At 42.7% G+C, this 18,368-nt stretch overlaps 1 protein-coding gene across 5 annotated transcripts in view; it reads left to right on the top strand.

Annotated features, from left to right (window-relative positions):
• ZNF106 (zinc finger protein 106) overlaps positions 1–18,368 on the top strand; it is a 44,311-nt gene that overhangs the window by 11,199 nt on the left and 14,744 nt on the right. For 4 of the 5 annotated variants that reach the window (XM_083505667.1, XM_083505669.1, XM_083505668.1 and 1 more), the window contains 10 exons: positions 3,731–3,925; positions 6,358–8,484; positions 9,435–10,056; positions 10,919–10,988; positions 12,348–12,502; positions 12,597–12,657; positions 13,629–13,988; positions 15,033–15,801; positions 16,962–17,017; positions 17,721–17,866. In XM_083505667.1, coding sequence (XP_083361793.1) covers positions 3,731–3,925; positions 6,358–8,484; positions 9,435–10,056; positions 10,919–10,988; positions 12,348–12,502; positions 12,597–12,657; positions 13,629–13,988; positions 15,033–15,801; positions 16,962–17,017; positions 17,721–17,866 — 4,561 coding nt within the window. Of the gene's footprint in view, positions 1–3,730; positions 3,926–6,357; positions 8,485–9,434; positions 10,057–10,918; positions 10,989–12,347; positions 12,503–12,596; positions 12,658–13,628; positions 13,989–15,032; positions 15,802–16,961; positions 17,018–17,650; positions 17,867–18,368 lie in introns of all 5 variants that reach the window. The other variant, XR_014526796.1, reaches the window with a different exon arrangement.

Genomic DNA, 18,368 nt, shown 5'->3' with positions numbered 1-18,368 from the left:
CCATCTGTTCTATTGCAGAACAGCTGAGAGATGGTTGCTCTGATACCAGAATGTCATCAGCATTAACTTGAGCAGTGTAACTCGAGCTTTGCTTATTCTAGCTAATTTTTAGAACAATAATTTTAAATAACTTCCTAAAATATCCCATTAGGAACCAACCTTTTTTTCTTTCTTTTTACAACTGTTAACATTTCTATAAGTTCTGATGCCAAATGTGGTTCACACTGAAGGTTTAAGCAAGGTTCTATTGGTTTTTATATTTATAATTCTCCTGTGGGTGTCTTTGATTGGTTAACATTCACATTAGGGCAGATATGAATGTGTATCATTTATTTCAGTGGTGCAGTGCTCGTGCCTGTCTGTGGTGCGTTGGATTGGGTCAGCTTTTTAACATGCATACGAAAACTTCACCACAGGGACTTGCTTTTCCCTTGTTTAGAGGTATCCTAGTCTAAATCCAGAGGCAACTCATTCCACACAAAGTTATTTTTGCTATCTATGTGACATCCATGAGAGCAGGGAACACTCCTGTTGTATAGACAGTGAGAGGGCAAGTAGTGGTATCCAGGGAGCGAACTGTGCTATACTAAGATACACTGTGCGGGGCGGTGTGTGTGTGTGTTGAGGCAAATATTTTATTTATTGATTTATGTATACTGTGGTACCTCAGGTTACAGACGCTTCAGGTTACAGACTTTGCTAACCCAGAAACAGTACCTCGGGTCAAGAACTTTGCTTCAGGATAATAACAGAAATTGTGTGGCAGTGGCAGCGTGAGGCCCCATTAGCTAAAGTGGTGCTTCAGGTTAAGAACAGTTTCAGGTTAAGAACAGACCTCTGGAACAAATTAAGTTCTTAACCCGAGGTACTTAATTAACACCTCATAAACATGTTCTCTTCACATTATACAAATCAATTCAAAGCACAACCATTATCCACAATAAATCCTAAAACTTCATCTTTCTTGGAGACAACAGAGGAGTGCGCCTTTGGGTTTGCTGTCAAACTACAGTGCCGATTACAGGCGCTAAAACCAACGAATAAGCGGACATACCATAGGGACTTAAAACATGATCTTAAAATGCTAGGAAGAGCACAAAAAGGCTTGTCCTGATGCTGAAACAATAACAATGTGGGCATTCCAAAGTGGTGGGCAGACCCACCACTAAAAAGGTCTCTCTCATTCACCTCAGCTTTGTTTTGAGGGGGCGCTATAGAAAGACGGCTACCATTGTTGTTGTTATAATAATATTAAACCACCATCTCAAGGCAATTTACATGTAAAACAGTTGAAAACAGTTAAAAACACAAAACAGTAAACACATTTAAAACAATACTAAAACCTTATCCAGCTATAAAAACCTGCTGGGCTAAAAATCATAGATTGTGGAGTTGGAAGGGTCCCTGAGGATTATCTCGCCCAACCCCCTACAATGCAGCTGTCCTATAACTGTTTCTGGAAAGTGCGGATAGCTGGTGTCTGTCATATTTCAACAGGAATGCTGTTACACAGAACAGAGGCAGCCATACTCAAAGCCCTCCTCTGAGTTACTGCAGAGTTGGCTTCTGAAATCTTTGGCTCTTGCCGGAAATACTTTCCAGTAGACCACAGCAATCTACTGGATGTATAAGGTGACCTGTCCAGCCCCTTGAACTTGGCCTGGTAGCAAATGGGCAGCCAGTGTAAAGGCTGCAAGCAAGTTGTTATATGCTTCTGGTAGTCCCACACCCCACCCCACCCCACCCCACCCCAAGAAGCAGCTTAGCCACTGCATTCTGTACCAGCTGCAACCTCTGAATCAATCCAAAGGGTAGCCTCACATTGCAGCAATCCTACTGTGAGGTTACCAACACATGTTCAGTCCAAAGCTCTCATGAGCTTTCAATAGCTGTACAATTCTTTAGTTCCTAGCCTTTGCACTTAAATAGGAGTTGGTGGAAAGTACACAGCTCATTTATTTGAAAGCCTTTTAAAGAGGCCTAACACTTTGTTTAACAATCAGCTGGTCTCTCTTAGTATAAACTGTGTAAAAAGGCTGTTAAGTCTAATATAATATCTTGTGAGTGGGTGAAATATTCTCCCTCCCCCCCCCCCCCGGTTTTGTTTTTCACATTTTTAAAAAAGCTGCAGAGGTGGAAGAAAGTTCCTAGGCCTCAACTTCCTTTGGGAGGAATTCTTTACAGGATAGTGAAGATGCTTGTGATCTAGGAGGTGTGTGTGTGGCGAGGGTGTGTGGGTTCTCTCACTTCATTATGAATATTTTAGCCATGTGACTTCACAGCTAGGCAGAAACTCACATATGTAATATATAACAGCACTAAGCTTTTTTAAAAAAGCAAAATGCCTAAACTGTGTTTGCCTTTTCCTTAGTGTATAACATACATTTTTGGTTGTTGTTTTTTAAGTATGCCTGAGTGAGGGCAATGTTTCCCAGAGTGAGATGCAGAAAATTTGAGGGGGTTGTCAGTATTTGGGTCAGTGTAGGCTAAGAGAGGTTATTTCTGGTCAGATCACATGGGGCTTAAACAAAGTTTCAAGAGTCTTAGAATTTCAAAAGTGCGGGTTCTAAATGCAAATTCTCTCCCCTCCCCCCCATTCCCATGTGGGCCGAAGGAGAGGTCACTGAGTCTTAATAGTCTGCAAAATGTCAACCTCTCTATGAAGATCTATTTCCCCCTTCTGTTGCCTATTATGACCTATTATGTACATGTGAAAGTATAACTTTCAGCCTCTAATGAAGTCTGAAGTTCTTGGATGAGTGTTGCAGATCATAGTTACAAAAAACCGAAAATAGTTCATTTGAGAAAATAGTGAAGGTGAATAGCAAAATAAAAAATTTGAATGTAGTTTGCCCAAAGGACTGCAGATATGTATTTTTTTCTGCCCCTCACCCAAAACATGAAACAAAATTGTGTGTGTGTGTGTGTGTGTGTGTGTGTGTGTGTGTGTGTGTTGATTTCCACCCCCCTTCTTGGCAGACTTAGATGAAACCAGAGTTCACACACTTGTCTGAAACAGTTGTTGGCTTCCTCCAACTGAAACAATTTTGTATCTTCACAATAATCCTTGCGGAGCAGAGAGTGGATTTAGCTTGCATCTTATGAACCAAATAAATGAACCAAATAAAGTAGAGCAAGCAGGCGACTCCCTCCCTTCATTTGCTGTGCTGTAAAGTCTTTGGATTCCAGGCCACTGTGCCAGCTGTCCCAGTTTAGATTTCACTGCGTTAGGATTGGCTGTAGAGGTGTAATCTCCCCTCCTCTTTGCTGATGCTCATTGGGGGAGTGCTGAGACAGAGCTTAAATCTAGAATCTTATCGCCGGGCTTCCCCAGTGCAGCTGGCACCATGGAGGTGCTTCAGAGCAGCTTCTGCTAGCTCTGCAAGCCCTCCACTCTGCCACCTCCTCCGCTATGTTTCCTCTGACAAGGTTTTGAGTACAACAATCCAAGAAGAATCCCAGCTGACACTCTGATTATTCTCAAGTCCTTTACCTCTTGATTGTTGGAAAGAAATCTGAAATCCACCCAGACATCATTGAAATTAACTACAACCGCAAAAGGAAGAACTTTTAAACCTGCAGGGCTTTCAGAAAGCTGCAATGCAGATTGCTAGACCTTGTGCACGTTTGATGTGAGACTTGCACATTCAGAGGAAACTGAGTTAAGATCAGCAGCGTTTGCCATGCCTGTGGGAAAAATTGAGTGTCCAGCTTCTCCATCTTTCCCCAGGGACAGCAATCATGAGTGCCAGGTGTGCAGGGTGACAGTGGTGGGCTTGTCGGCGTATGCCAAGCACATCTCCAGCCAGCTGCACAAAGACAACATCGAAGCCCACGATGGAGAAGAAGGGAAAGAAGAGACTAACGAAGAATACTTTGACAAGGAACTCATCCAGTTAATTAAGCAAAGAAATGAGCAGAACCGGTGAGTGTGTTCACGTTTTCTTAGCAGTTGCGATGTGGAGTTCTTCAACACACTTTGAATATAGGGAAATGATGCCAAGAGTGTACTGTGCCTTTAGTACAGTCTGTGGCGGCGGCTGGGAAAGTTGTAAGAGCTGCATAAGTTACTATTTTTAGTATGCAAGTTTTGTAGCATTGCCCAAAGACCACTTGTAGACCAACGGAGCAGATAACTCTGGGATGGACCGTTAAACTTGGTTTCCCTGGCTTTAAATCAATATACGAGGCCTCTTCTTGCAAACTTATCTGTTGTATGTTTTTGCTCATGCTGCGTACGGCAGAACTGGAAAACCTTTTGCTAACTGAGCCTATATCATTTGTAGCCTACTTTATTAGACCATACAAAATTAACTTGCATCCAGTGTAATGGGAATGCATTATGTTTCGTAGTTAAATATGCATGCTTGTATTTATTAGAAATTATTTAATTGTGAAAACCATTATAGGGACCATAGAACTGTGAAACGAGACTATTTATAGGTTTGTTCCTTACTGTTCTGTCTGTCAGCTGAACCTGGAACTATTTTTACTTTTCTATTGTCTAGAAATGCATTTGGGTTTGAATGAAATTCTTTATCCAATTTATGGATAGAATTCTGTTCTCTAGGTTTTTCTGCATAACTTCAAATTGTGTTTTAATCTGCTGTGTAGTATTCATTGCTTGTGCCATGATACATTTTGTTATGTGTGGTTTAAATAACGTGAATCTACTTTGGCTTTATTGCACCTTTCTTGCCTTCCATGGGGTGGATCTGTGGACACTTCTGATCCCATGGGGTGTAATAGTGGTTACCAATTCCTCTACCTCCTGCTGCCTTCCCCAGTATCTGTTGGAGGGTGGTCAAAACTCTAGAGCCTGCTTTACTTTGAGGGTGGGGGCTGCTGGTGGTGGAGAAGAAAACAGTGAACTACCATCACCATCCCATTTCAGCCATTCCATTCCAGTCACACAGCAGAATCTTTGCATCCAAGTAAATCTATCTTTAGGATACACTCTTTGTGTTGTAAGTGAGCCACATTGATCAGCTTTCTTCTAATAACTTTCAACATAGTGAACATTTCTCTAGCTGGCAGAAGTTCAATTTTTTTTCCCTATTCCTCTGTTTGGATTCTTTGTAGGGGACGTTTGAAACTTCCTAATGAATTGAACTTGGCAGAGGAGGAAAGTATTCTTGATCTAGCATGAGCAGAGGTGATGAGGGGTGGGTGGAAATCTATCAGTCCTCGTGACTTTCTTTTCTCCTTGTAAGTTGCAATGATCTACAGATTCAATAATAATTGAAGCCCATTTATGGAACTACTAGAGCATTTGAGTCTTGTCAGAGTTAAAAAGGGATCTGGAACTTGAAACCTGAAGCATACCCGTGATCAGGGGTTGTGAAGATGGATGCCATAGTGTGAAATTTTCCTATCCTTATGTCTCCAGTGGCTTACAGTGAGAAAGGAAAAATGGCCCTCTTGATTTTTTTTACAGGATAATGTAGTTCTGGAATTCAGCCTAATGTTGCTGGGAATATTGCGCTAGCTATGAAAAAGCAAGCATTTTTCCTTGGAATGTGTGATAAGCCTTTTTATGTATTTTGCTGGCAAATTTAAATCCTGCCCTTTGGGCAACCTGCCAGCAGATTGCCAAATCACAAGCATTGTAATACGTGGTCTTAGAAAATCCCGTTAGATATAATGCATATAAGCTGAATCTTTTTTTCTGAAGCTAGAGCATCTTTCACTGAAGCTAGGCAAGGTAGCTATCTACATACAGCACAGATGTTGAATTTGCATCTTCAGGAGGACTGGTTACTTTTCTTAACTTATTTTTAGACAATATTTTAAAACATTATATCCTTCCAATATACTTTTCAGTTCACTATCATGTAGTAGGTGGACGGTGAAGCTGATGTGGTATATGGCATCTCTCTCCCTGATGAATAATCCCAAATGGGAGAAGAAATATTTTCTTCATTCTTCAACAGCACAGAATCATCCTTTCTCCCAGAGATCCTTTCTGCCTTCCATAGCTATCCTCTGAGATTGGGGGAGTGACCAATAGGACTGCCATCATTGTCATGTTGACAGTGTGCAATTAATCCTTGTTTCATTTAATGAATGACTGTAACATAATTATGCTGTATTTATGTGATGAAGCAGTGGAGACTGATTTGTATATGACATTTCTGCCGGTTGACTAATTGAAAGGCTATCTCAGGCTTACCTCACTCGGCAGTACAAATTTCCAGCCTCTGCTTGCCTTTGGTCAGCACACCAGGGGCAAAATGCATGTCTATTGTTCAGAGATATTTTAGATCAGGCCTAATTATTTTTTTGAAAACTGTTATTGCAAATGAGTGAAAATACAGTTTATTTAGTCTCCAGATTAAAATACTTCTATCTTTATAGGGCAGGTGAAGTGTGCCGTGTGAACCATGAAACAGAAAACAGTGACAGGAGATTACAAAGAAGACAAGATGAAAGAACTTATCAAGACCGAGACACTTACGATTCATCATCAAGATATCATTGTGGACTGTCGCAGAGGGAGTGGAACTGGGAAGGTGACGGTTTCTTAAATCCCAGACAAGGCCAATTCACACACCCTGCAAGGAATCCTAAGAATGCAAACAGGCATCTGAGCAAGCAAAGAGGACGACTTGGGTGGCATCAGAATAATACTGGAGTGTCTCCAAATCGCTATCATAACTATGGGAATAATGGAGGTGCTTGGCATCAGAATGCCAGAGGAGGAATACCAGGGTGGCACCATGGCGGCAGGGGAAGAAGTTCCAAGTGGAATTCCGAAGGAGAAAATACATTTTCTTACTGGCAAGCCAAAAATTCAGGTGGAAACTGGAAGCCTGGTCGACAAAACGGAAGGGGGTGGAATTTAGGAAAAAGCAGGGCTCCAAACAATAGTTCCCAGTTAGATAGTGTGGATGCTTCCTGGTTAAAAAGCAAAAATGCACAGGATAAATACAATAGAGAAAGATATGCATGGCAGTGGCAAGACAGTAGTTCTATGGTGCCTTATATGGGCCTTGCTAATGAAAATGACAACAGGGATTGTGTTTTGGATTTCACTAGTGATCAGCTTCCTTCAGATGGGTTACTAAACTTTGGTGTTTCTGAGCAACCAGAGAGCAAGACCTCCAAAGTCAATGGAAAGAGCAACAGCCCTTCCCGAGAAAAAACAAATCGCTGGGCTCCATATCCCTCTCTAAAAATGATAGAACAGCAGCCACTGTGTGATGAGAATGTAGCTACAACTCCGGAGAAAGCAGATTCTGGTCGTCTGTCATGCTCTCCATCGTCTCCAAAATGCACAGATCCTAAAACCAATAACCCCAAACTGAAAAAATGGGAAGAGACTTATTCAGCATCCCCCAATTACAAAATGGCATCCAACAAACTTGCACCATGTAAGAAGGCAGTAGGTGTAACTAGTGAGAAAAAATCAGACCAAGCTGAAGGCAAAAGTAGCAGGATGCCATCTTTGAAGTCCCCACTTCTGGCTATTCCCGATATAAAGCCATCTTCTCAAAAAAGAAGCCCAAAGAATCTCTTGAAACATGTCCAGCTTTTGTTATCGTCATCATCCGGAGAGAGCCAGAGCCAACTAAATGCACTAAATTTAGATGCTAACAATTCCTCCTCCTTTGGATCCAAGCTGAATAATGAATGTAATGGCCATAACAGTTTAAAAGGCACCACACATGTGCGTAGCAGCACTGAAAATCTAGACGAAGCATTAAAAAATGCCAAAGAAGAACTTGAGTATAGCCAGTCTTTCCAAAACTCTTGCTTGATACCTTGTAGAGATACTCAGACTGATGGGAATGACAAGTGGAGTACTGAAGGTCCAGGATTGTCTCTGAAGATGCATGAGCCCCAGAAAGATGGACTGGAGGATGAGAACTCTGGAGATGGAACAGGAACCAAAAGTACTCACTCTAATGCTTTCTCAACTTGTGATCTTGCTGAACCTGACCATATGGCAACTAAAAAAGGGGGCTATCTATTAGAGTTGAAGAATACTGATAACAAATATACCAAATTCCAAATGGGCTCTCTATCTCTATCCAACTTTCAAGATGACCTAGAAACAGACTTGAAAGCATCCCTGGAAGAGGATGGTGACGGAAGCACGACTAAATCAAATGATGCTCCAGAAGAGGAAAGCTATGCAGTTCATTCTAATCACGAGCTGCAGAAAGATGCAGGAGGGCAATCCTCTGGCCCTCTTCTTCCTGAACTGAGTAAACTTGGCTTTCCAGCTTCTCTCCAAAGAGACCTAACGTGGCGCACCAACTTGAAGAGCAAAACTGGCTCACATCTACCTGAGCCCAACCTGAACAGTGCAAGGCGCATTCGCAACGTCAGTGGCCACCGGAGGAGCGAAGCTGAGAAAGAATCAGGGCTCAAGCCTACTTTGCGGCAGATTATTAGCGTGTCTCGAAGAAACGTAAACTGGGAGCAGGTAATTCAGCAGGTGACAAAGAAGAAGCAAGAACTTGGCAAAGGTTTACCCAGGTTGGTGGTCTTAATCAGATTTGAAACTGTATTGTAATCAAAGATCTATGCATTTAGCAAATGCATAGGCCACCCTTCGGTTCAAAACTCCTAGGGTGGCCTATGCATTTACCAAATAAATAAACCTGTAAGTTTCTTGGTTGAGAAGATGCATTAGGGACTTAACAGTTTGCTTTAAAGGAGTATTATGTGGTTAGGAAAAGGGATGTAAGAATAAGAAACAGTTTCACATTTTTATTTACATTTATATGCAAGATTTCCCACAGTATAGGTTCCTCTCTGCCTAGCTCACCATTTGCCTTCTGTTAACTGCCACCAAATCTTGGTTCACAGATACAATCTTCGCCTTTAAACCAGCTGATCAAGGCACAGCTGCAGCGTTCTCAGCCCAGTGAGTCAGATTTGCTACAGTTGTTCTAGATTTCCATCTTTTAAAGAGGAACTGCAGCTGCTGCAGATATGTTAGTTAGTTTGTATTGTAACTATGTAATTTTTTAAATTAAAATTTTCAGTGGAACAATAACCAAATCTCTTCCACTTCCACCCTCCTCAGTGAAAGGTGATCCACTGGTTTAATGTAGGCAGTCAATGTAATTTTGCCATCACAATTACGTTTGCCAGAGGTAAACTGCTTTTGCAGTATCCTCCTAGTTTCCTTCTGTGTTGGAGAAAAGATCATTGACCTGTTGTTATGTCGCTGCTTGCTATTTGAAAGTGTTATTTGGGTTCTGATTTCCTGAAGAGCTGTCCTGATTGGTGGATCTTCAGGAACTCAGTAACCAAAAAGGTAAGACAACTGTGAATTTCAAATCTTTGGGCAATAACACAGCATCATTGCTATTGCAGAGCTAGCCATACATGAAACTTAATTTTTAACAGTTCTGTGTTAGCCTTTATTTTTGGTAGAGTTTTCACTACTGAGTGTTTCACGATCACTATTGTTTTTTAAGGTTTGGCATTGAGATGGTTCCTCTCATCCAGAATGAACAAGAGGAACTTGAGTTGGATGAAGAAGGTGACCTGACCAGCCTTGAAGGTTTCCACTGGGAAGGGATATCCCTAGGCTCCCCTGGGACTGTTAGGAAACGTAGTCTCTCCGAAAGCAGTGTGGCTGTAGATAAGACCACCTCCGTTTATAGTTTTTTCAGCAGTCAAGGCCCAAGCAAAGAAAATGAACAAATGAGCTCGGTTGCCAACACTGAGGATGTAACATACGGCTCCCAGATGCTTGCAGTTGCTGTGGCTGGTGTGAAACAAGAGTCTTCTTCTCTCCCTTCCTCACCGTACATGTCTGACAGGACTGATTCCAGGGGAAGGAGGCTCAGCCTACAGTCTCCCCCTAATGTGAACAGACTCACAGCGTTTAGTGCAGGACAAAGCCCAAGAAGCCCTGACTACAGGGCCCAGGCCTTTGAAACTCAAGACATGCTGGAGAGTTCAGGGGAAAGGTTCTGTATGGCTTCAGCCCTCGCAGCATTCAGCACTCTAGAGGCCGCTACAGACAGCAGCTACACATCGGGCAATGAGCAGAACGACAGCCAGGGAATTGGCAAAAAAAGAAGAGCAACCGGAGTAAGTGGCCCAGATATTCATGGAACCCATTGCGCATTTAAAACCTTGTGACAGAATCTGAAAACGGCCCTGAGTGTAAGAATACCCGGACACATCCTCTCTTATATCAAATGCCTTATTTCCACTAGCACCAAGGACTTCTGGCTGTGCGACAGAACTTCCCCTCCCTCTCCTCTTCCTTGTATGTCCCCTAAATATTTTCTGAACCCCCCAGAGCAGATTTGGGGATGGCATGTGAAGTTTCATTATGCAAATCGTAACCCTTGCACTAGCAGAACTACGTTGTTAGATTCCGCTGATTACAATTGGTCATGGCAGCTTCTTTGGTCCATAGCAGAAATGAGAAACTGAGGGGCCATATGCAGCCTTCATCTGGCCCCCAGAACTCTCCCAAGGCCACACCCCTCATTGGCTTCACACCTTCCTTGAGCAATTATGCCAGGCAAGAATATGTCCACTTAATGCCAGTTAAGTGGATGTATGATCAAGAGGACTGAGGAATTCGGTTACTATTCAAAAACAAAATTGACACCTCAATGGAAATGCATAGAATCATAGAATCTTACGGAGTTGAAAGGGACCCCAAGGGTCATCTAGTCCAACCCCCTGCAATGGAGGAACATACTGTATGTTTATTTCACTTTAGGTTCTGCAGGGCCTAACTTAAATTGTGTCTCACTTGTCCCTTTGATTTCACTGGAGCCAAAGTCCAACCTATAGGTTGAATCCAACCAATGATGTCTCCTGTGTGTTCAAACACGTCTGCCTCAAATAGGCTTGGTACACAATTTGTGTCTTGGAATATCTACCAAATTGTGTTATATGCTAGTTTAGCTAACAAAAATATATATTTAATTTGCAGGAGGGATCCTCTCCTGAAATTCCAAGTCTAGAAAGAAAGAATAAAAGAAGAAAGATTAAAGGCAAAAAAGGTGGGTCACAGTGATAAATTAGTTGGCACTGCATTATTTTTTTCCAGTCTAAATGTTTTAGGAGGCCAGTCAAATGTGTAATGATAAAGTGGGCAAAGGATGTGGGAGATAACATCCAAATGCCAGAATGGGGAATTTTTTGGAAAAACGATTTGAAATTTACAGCTTGTACATTGATAAAAGAAAATTAAATGAAAATGATGTATAGGTGGTATTTAACACCAGTCAAATTAGCACAAATGTACAAATCAAGAGGAAAGAAATGCTGGAAATGTAAAGAAGTAGAACGTATGATTTATCATATGTGGTGGCAAAGTAAAGTAATAAAAAACTTTTGGGAAATGATACATAATGAATTGAAAAAAACTTTTAAAAATAACTTTTGTTAAAAAGCCTGAAGCCTTTTTATTAGGAATTATAGGAAAGGAGATACCAAATAATAATAATAATAATAATAATAATAATAATAATTATTATTATTATTATTAATAAAAAAATCTCATTGTGTATGCGACGACAGCTGCACGAGTATTGATAGCCCAATGCTAGAAATAGGAAAGGATCCCCACAAAAAAGATTGGCAAATTAAGTTAATGGAATATGTGGAACTGGCTAAATTAACAGAGAAACTCAGAAATCAGGATAATAACAAATTTAAAAACAAATGGGAAGTTTTTATTATATGTATATCAAAGCATTGCAATACAAGTTGATACATCAGCAGGATTCTAAGAAACATTTGCATTATTATGATAAAATAAAGAATTAGATATAATTAGATGGACAATATAACTTGGACATGCATAAAGTAATCATGCAATAACGGAACCATGGGAGGGGGTAGAGGAAAGTCAGGAGACTGTAGAAATCCCACTTTTGGGTATTTTATTGAATGTATAAACAGCATTATGAAGTTTTTATTACTTTCTTTTTTAAACTTTTTCTTATTAATGTTTATCTATATGTGATGTTTGTTACAGTGAGAATTAATAAAAATATTATAAAGTAAAATAAAATAAATGTTTTAGGAGGCCCACCAAACAAATTCTGATTATTTTTGTTCTCCTCCCTTGAAGCCAAACTCTGTTGCATAGGTTTCCCATGAGTGGTGCCTTCCTTGGGTTGATAAAGGAAGACTGGCCATTACTTGTGGACTATGCCAGGCTCATCAAACAGAAGTACAAATTTAATACTGTGCTTGATACCTCATCTCTTCCAGTCTCCTTTCACTAGGAAGCAATGTGACAACTTACTCTAATGAACTGCATCTCAGAAAGCTGACATTTCTCAAATACCTTCTGAATGTCCTAAAAGTGGCAGCAGGCTGTGTCATATCTTGAAACTTACTTTCTCTTGCAGAGCGTTCGCAGGTAGACCAGTTGTTGTCTATTTCTCTGAGGGAAGAAGAATTGAGTAAGTCCTTGCACTGTGTGGATGGAAGCCTTGTGCCAGCTCGAGCTGCTCTGCAGGCAGCTTATATTGAAGTCCAGCGACTGCTTGTACTGAAACAGCAGGTACTTTGACATTTCGAAGGCCATCAGCTGTAACTCTGAAGATTTCAGAAGGATGTCTTCTGATGGACCTGACTGAATCTCTCTTGTCTCCTAGATATCGGTGGAAATGGGCACTTTGAGAAGCCAAAGAATTCAGATCCTGCAGGGATTGCAAGGTACTTGAAGCAGACCTTGCATTGCTCTGGGAGTCCATATTTATTAAAGTTACTCAGGTGCCCACTAGTAATGCAGAACTATGATGATAATCTGAGACCACCTCTTGGCAGTTCAGGCAGAGAGGCTTGTGAGCAGCTGGGTCCATGGAATATAGCAGCAGAAACTGTGCCAAGTGTCTATAGTAAGAACGTATTTTCTCTTGTAATTTGGTTCCTTTGAATTATTCAAGACAGAGATTCTAAAACTCCGCCATAACGAGTCTCTTCAAATAGTAGTTAAAGTAAAAACAAAGGAAAAGAGGATTTGGTGAATGTTGTAATGCAGGGGTGGCTCTGCAGATGTTGGACTACACATCCCATCAGTCGCAGCCAGTGTGATCAATGGTCAGGGATGACGAGAGTTGTAGTCAAACAACCTCTGGAGATCCTCAGGTCCCTGCTGTAGCATTTACTCAAGACACGGGTATGTAAGGTCCCTGAGTGCTTTGAATGCTCTGAGGTACTGACAGTCAAGGAAAATAGATAGTGGAATAAGTGACGGCTCACTGATCATAGAGTATCAGTTAACATGAGAATGGGTGAAGAGGTTAGGAGAGCAGCCCCTATTTTTTCTGTCAACAGCCCACTGTATGAAGCCATTGTTTATTGTTGGATTAAGAACCTTGACTTGTTTCAGCTATGGTTTGGCATTATGCCTGAACTCTCAGCAGTCACGCTTAACCATAGTTCATTGGGCCACCTTCTCCTATATGCCCACTGAGTTACAAAGACAAGAGCAGTGGGAAAACAAACCAAGCTTTGAAGAAACGAGCCATAGGGTTTTTTTTGTTTATCTATAGGACTTCTTGTGGCTTGTTGAGCAGACCATGGTTAAAATGAAACCTGGATTACTGTTATATGTGAACTTGGATTTGGGGAGCCTTGTTTGCTTAAGAGATTTTAATGTGAAATGCTCCATGTTGTCTCCTTAGAAACCTATGAACCTTCCGAACAGCTGCAGCAACTTCAACCCAGTGGCTCAAATGAAAAAAGAAACAACAAACTTCAGCCAACACAGGATCTAATTGCTAATCCAGGTGGTCTTGTTCCTCTTTTGGAATCTGCTTCACCTCTCTCTGCCCAGATACCTGCAGTTCCTTTGGCAGCTCCTGTCCATGCAAGCACTCCACCTACATTCCAAATCACTAGTGGCATTGGAGCCATCACAATCCCTGATTCATCTGTTCAAATCAAGCAAGAACCTGCATCTCCAAAGCCTAGAGAGGAGAGCATGAATATTCCTGAACAGAGGTTTCCATGTTCTTCACAGGGAGAGGCTCTGTTTCAGAATGGTATGTTGTCTTCTGCAGGTGATAATTCTGTCTATTAATATTGTTTGTTTGTTTAATTTCTATACCGCCCTCCATCCAAGGATCACAGGGCAGTTTGCAATGGAAAAACACAAAATACCTAACATAGTAACAAACAAAACCAATGCCCACTCATAGTAGTATTTATTATTATCTATGTGTGTGCCCCGGGACGCGGGTGGTGCTGTGGGTAAAAGCCTCAGCGCCTAGGGCTTGCTGATCGAAAGGTCGGCAGTTCGAATCCCCGCGGCGGGGTGCGCTCCCGTTGCTCGGTCCCAGCGCCTGCCAACCTAGCAGTTCGAAAGCACCCCCGGGTGCAAGTAGATAAATAGGGACCGCTTACTGGCAGGAAGGTAAACAGCGTTTCCGTGTGCTGCACTGGCTCGCTAGATGCGGCTTTGTCACACTGGCCATGTGACCCGGAAGTGTCTCCGGACAGTGCTGGCCCCCGGCCTCTTGAGTGAGATGGGCGCACAACCCTAGAGTCTGTCAAGACTGGCCCGTATAGGCAGGGGTACCTTTACCTTTACCTATGTGTGTGCCCCAGAATTTCCCAGTCAGCCCAGAAACATGCCAGTTGTGCACAAAACTCTGAGCATGTGGTCTGTCAAGAGGACTATTGGCTTCTCATTTCCAAAGTATGCTTCTTACTTGCATCCTTGGAACAAAACAATTCAAGGATGGGGAATTGTGGCACTCTCACATGGCCAATGATCAGGGATGATGGCCAACAGCATCTGGGAGGCTGCAGGTTCCTTATCCCTGGTGTAGGTTAGAGAGCAAGACCTTGCAAGTTCTCACGGAAAGAGGTTGGAACCCAAAGTCTTTCTGGTTGCAATCCAGTGTTTGACGCTAAATTACATGAGCTATCAAGGTGTTTATATGGAGGTGACCATGTTGATTAATAGTTTGTACATCTGGGATGCTCTGTAAGTTACCACTTAAAGCCACATATGACTAAGGCTGGGATTCACGAATGCCTAATTGGCCATGTCAAAGTGAAAAGGGCTATTTTATCTTCTTCAGGGAATACGAGCCAACAACCTTTGCTGTACCCAGTTATCTCTGCTACCATGTCTTTGTCTGCACTTATTGATTTCCAAGAGTCTAATCAAGATATGCAGAAACCTGTTCGAGATAAGGGAAGGGCCAGGTCTTCCCCCAGCTATTCACCATCGCTCTTGGCAGAGAAGGCAGAAGAAAACAAAATCCCACCAGACAACACAGTTGTAGAACAGTGCAGTAGCTCCTTTCAGAGCCCAACCTTTCCCCCTGAACTGCCTGCGGATGAAGATCCCAGACAGGCAACGGAGCAGATGGCAGTTTCTGCACTGGTCTCCGTGGAGAGCAAAATGAGCAAGAAAAAGAAGAAGTTGAAGAAGAAGAAAGCACTGCGAGCAGCCCATGTCCCTGAGAACAGCGATACAGAGCAGGATGTAAGTGAAACGAAGCCTTTAAGGAAAGTCAAGATGGTAAAGGGGACCAGAGGGGGGAAAGTTACAACATCCACCCCTCCAAAGCAAGAGGATGCAGAGGCTGCTCAGGAAGGAAAGCGGAAGAAAGACGAGAATGAGAGTGACACGTCTCTGGAATTTGTGGAAGTCCCCAAATCTCCTCTGGAAGTGGTTGCCATCAGTTCATCAGAATCGGGGGATGAAAAACCAGACAGCCCTTCTAAGAGGGATGCGCTGAGTTCCTCAGAGCAGCTTCTGAGAGAGGCGTCTCGGTCTGGCTACGATGAAGTGAGCTCTACCAGTGAGATTGGAACAAACTACAAGGATGGCATTGGTAGAAGGTAAGCTGGGAAACAGGTGTTATATCCAGGGAAGTCGTCCCATTTGTGCAAGGAAGGACTTACTGTATTTTTCGCACCATAGGACGCACTTTTTCCCCTTCAAAAATGAAGGGGAAATGTGTGTGCGTCCTATGGAGTGAAGACAGCATAGCCCCGCGACCCTCTGCCGGCTGGAGAGGTGACATGCGGCTATGGCAGGAGCCTCTATAGCCGCGCGCCTTTGCGCTGCTCCCCGACCTGCTCTTTGGGGCTGGTGATGGGCTTCCCCCCGCCAGCCCCAAAGAGCAGGTTGAAAGGAACCTGAAGCCTGGAGAGTGAGAAGCCTCTCCAGGCTTCCAAGGTAGCCGCCTGAAGCCTCTCCAGGCTTCCAAGGTAGCCGCCTGAAGGCATCTGAACGCACCTTAAACGGCACCTTGTTTTAGAGGGGGAAAACAAGAGGGGGGAAATTCTCCCCCTCTCTGCGCAGCGCCTCCTGCCGCTTCGCTGAAGGGGCGCTGTGCAGAGAGGGAGAGAATTTTTTTTCTTGTTCTCCCCCCTCTAAAACAAGGTGCGTCCTGTTGTCCGGTGTGTCCTATGGCGCGAAAAATACGGTACACTTATTCAACAGAACTTCCTCTCCCTCACCCCATGCCCCCGAATTTGTTCTGAGGGCCGCTATAACCCTTTAGAGGCGGGGGGGGGGGGGAGAGGAGAAGAAGCAATGGGAAGTTCCATGGTGCAATCAGAATTCCTTGCACAAACACGGTGACTTTGTTGGACACAATTCTCTGTGTGTACATTTATTGTGTATCCATGAGCTACTTTGTTTTTAAAAAATCTGTTTATGATGTACTCTTAGTGATGTTATAGTCTCTCTATTTTGAGTTTGTTCATTGCCTCAGGAACCTTTGGACAGAGAAGTGGTTTATAAATACCATAAAAGAGATTGCAGGAAATTTTCCATATTGAAGTACATTTAAAGAATTGAAAAATAATTATTGGAAAATGGAAACTTAGTGTCATAGAGTGCTTTGTGATTGCTGCTTCATTGTCCTGGTGATAGCTTTGTTCCTTTTCCCTATACACATTTTCCCTACAAGGCCTTGTAGCCAAGCATTTTAAATTAATGTCCTTTTGTGTTAGCATTTTGTAATAGCCGTGGCATTCTCTATCTTCTGTAGTGTGGCTGAGACTCAAACATCCATATCTTCAATAAGAGGATCAAAAAACTCATCAGGTATATATATATTTTCTAATGGAAAAATAAGCACATGGGCTTTGTGGGGAGGTGGGAGAGAGTTGAGCAGCTCTTTGCAATATGGAGTGCTATAGCATCATCTGTGTTCCCAAACATGACTCCAAACCCAGAAAGCTTGCTTAAAAGCACACAACAACAAATACTAATACTCTGCTTCGGTCAGTATGGCCAGTGGTTGCGGAAAATGGGAGCTGTAGTCAAGCAGGTATCTCCACTGTATACTTTTTGGTGCCTGCTAAAAACATGCTTGTTTAATCAGTTTCTCAGAAACAGGAACTGTTCACCCACAGTGCCTCCATCTTGCCAAGAGTTGATCTCAGCTTATTCCTAATGTGTTCTTAAGCCAAAGACTTGTTTAGATATACATATGAGTTAGCTCATTTCATATTGTGATTTCCTCACCCACCCTAGCTTACAACTTGACTCCTTTTCTTATTCCTTCAGTCAAGGAGCTTTTTACAGTTACAATATGTTGGGTTTATTGGGCTTTATTATTATTCTATTGCTGGTTGGTTGGTTGGTTGGTTGGTTGGTTTTGCTATAGTCAGATACCGTTCATTGGTTCAGCGCCTGGTAGTTTTGAGTGGATGTTTTCTTTCTTTCCTCTTTCAGTTTTCTTTTACCATGGTGTTATGAGCAGTATGTTTAGTTAACGGAAGGCTTTGACAATTGCATTTGACAGAAGTCTCCTCAGAGCCAGGCGAAGAGGAAGAACCTACGGAAGGGGCCTTTGAGGGTCATTCAGCTTCAGTGAATGCGATTCAGATTTTTGGGAATTTGTTGTACACCTGCTCAGCAGACAAAACCATCCGTGCATATAACTTGGTGGTAAGTAGACTGTATAAGAGGCTAGCTGTGGAATGTCTCGCTGCCTTCTGAGTTTGCAGTCGCTTCCCCCCACCCCATAAGTTCTATTGAAGCAACAGTCAGCCACTGAAACTATTGAGAAATGAGCATAACTCAGATCGGATAAATACAACTAAAGCAGAGCAAAATGGCATCAAGATTTGAGATGGGGGAAGGAGTCTGTGAGAAGTGTGTTTTAGCAATGAATAGTAAAAGGTAAAGGGACCCCTGACCATTAGGTCCATTCGTAACCGACTCTGGGGTTGCGGCGCTCATCTCGCTTTATTGGCCGAGGGAGCTGGCGTACAGCTTCCGGGTCATGTGGCCAGCATGACTAAGCCACTTCTGGAGAACCAGAGCAGCGCACGGAAATGCCATTTACCTTCCCGCTGGAGCGGTACCTATTTATCTGCTTGCACTTTGACATGCTTTTGAACTGCTAGGTTGGCAGGAGCAGGGATCGAGCAATGGGGAGCTCACCCCG

The sequence above is a fragment of the Podarcis liolepis genome, assembly GCF_965112155.1.
Source record: "Podarcis liolepis genome assembly, chromosome: 1".
Taxonomy (NCBI): Eukaryota; Metazoa; Chordata; class Lepidosauria; order Squamata; family Lacertidae; genus Podarcis; species Podarcis liolepis.
The sequence above is the reverse complement of the archived record's forward strand: the minus strand, read 5'-3'. Positions and strand labels throughout refer to the sequence as shown.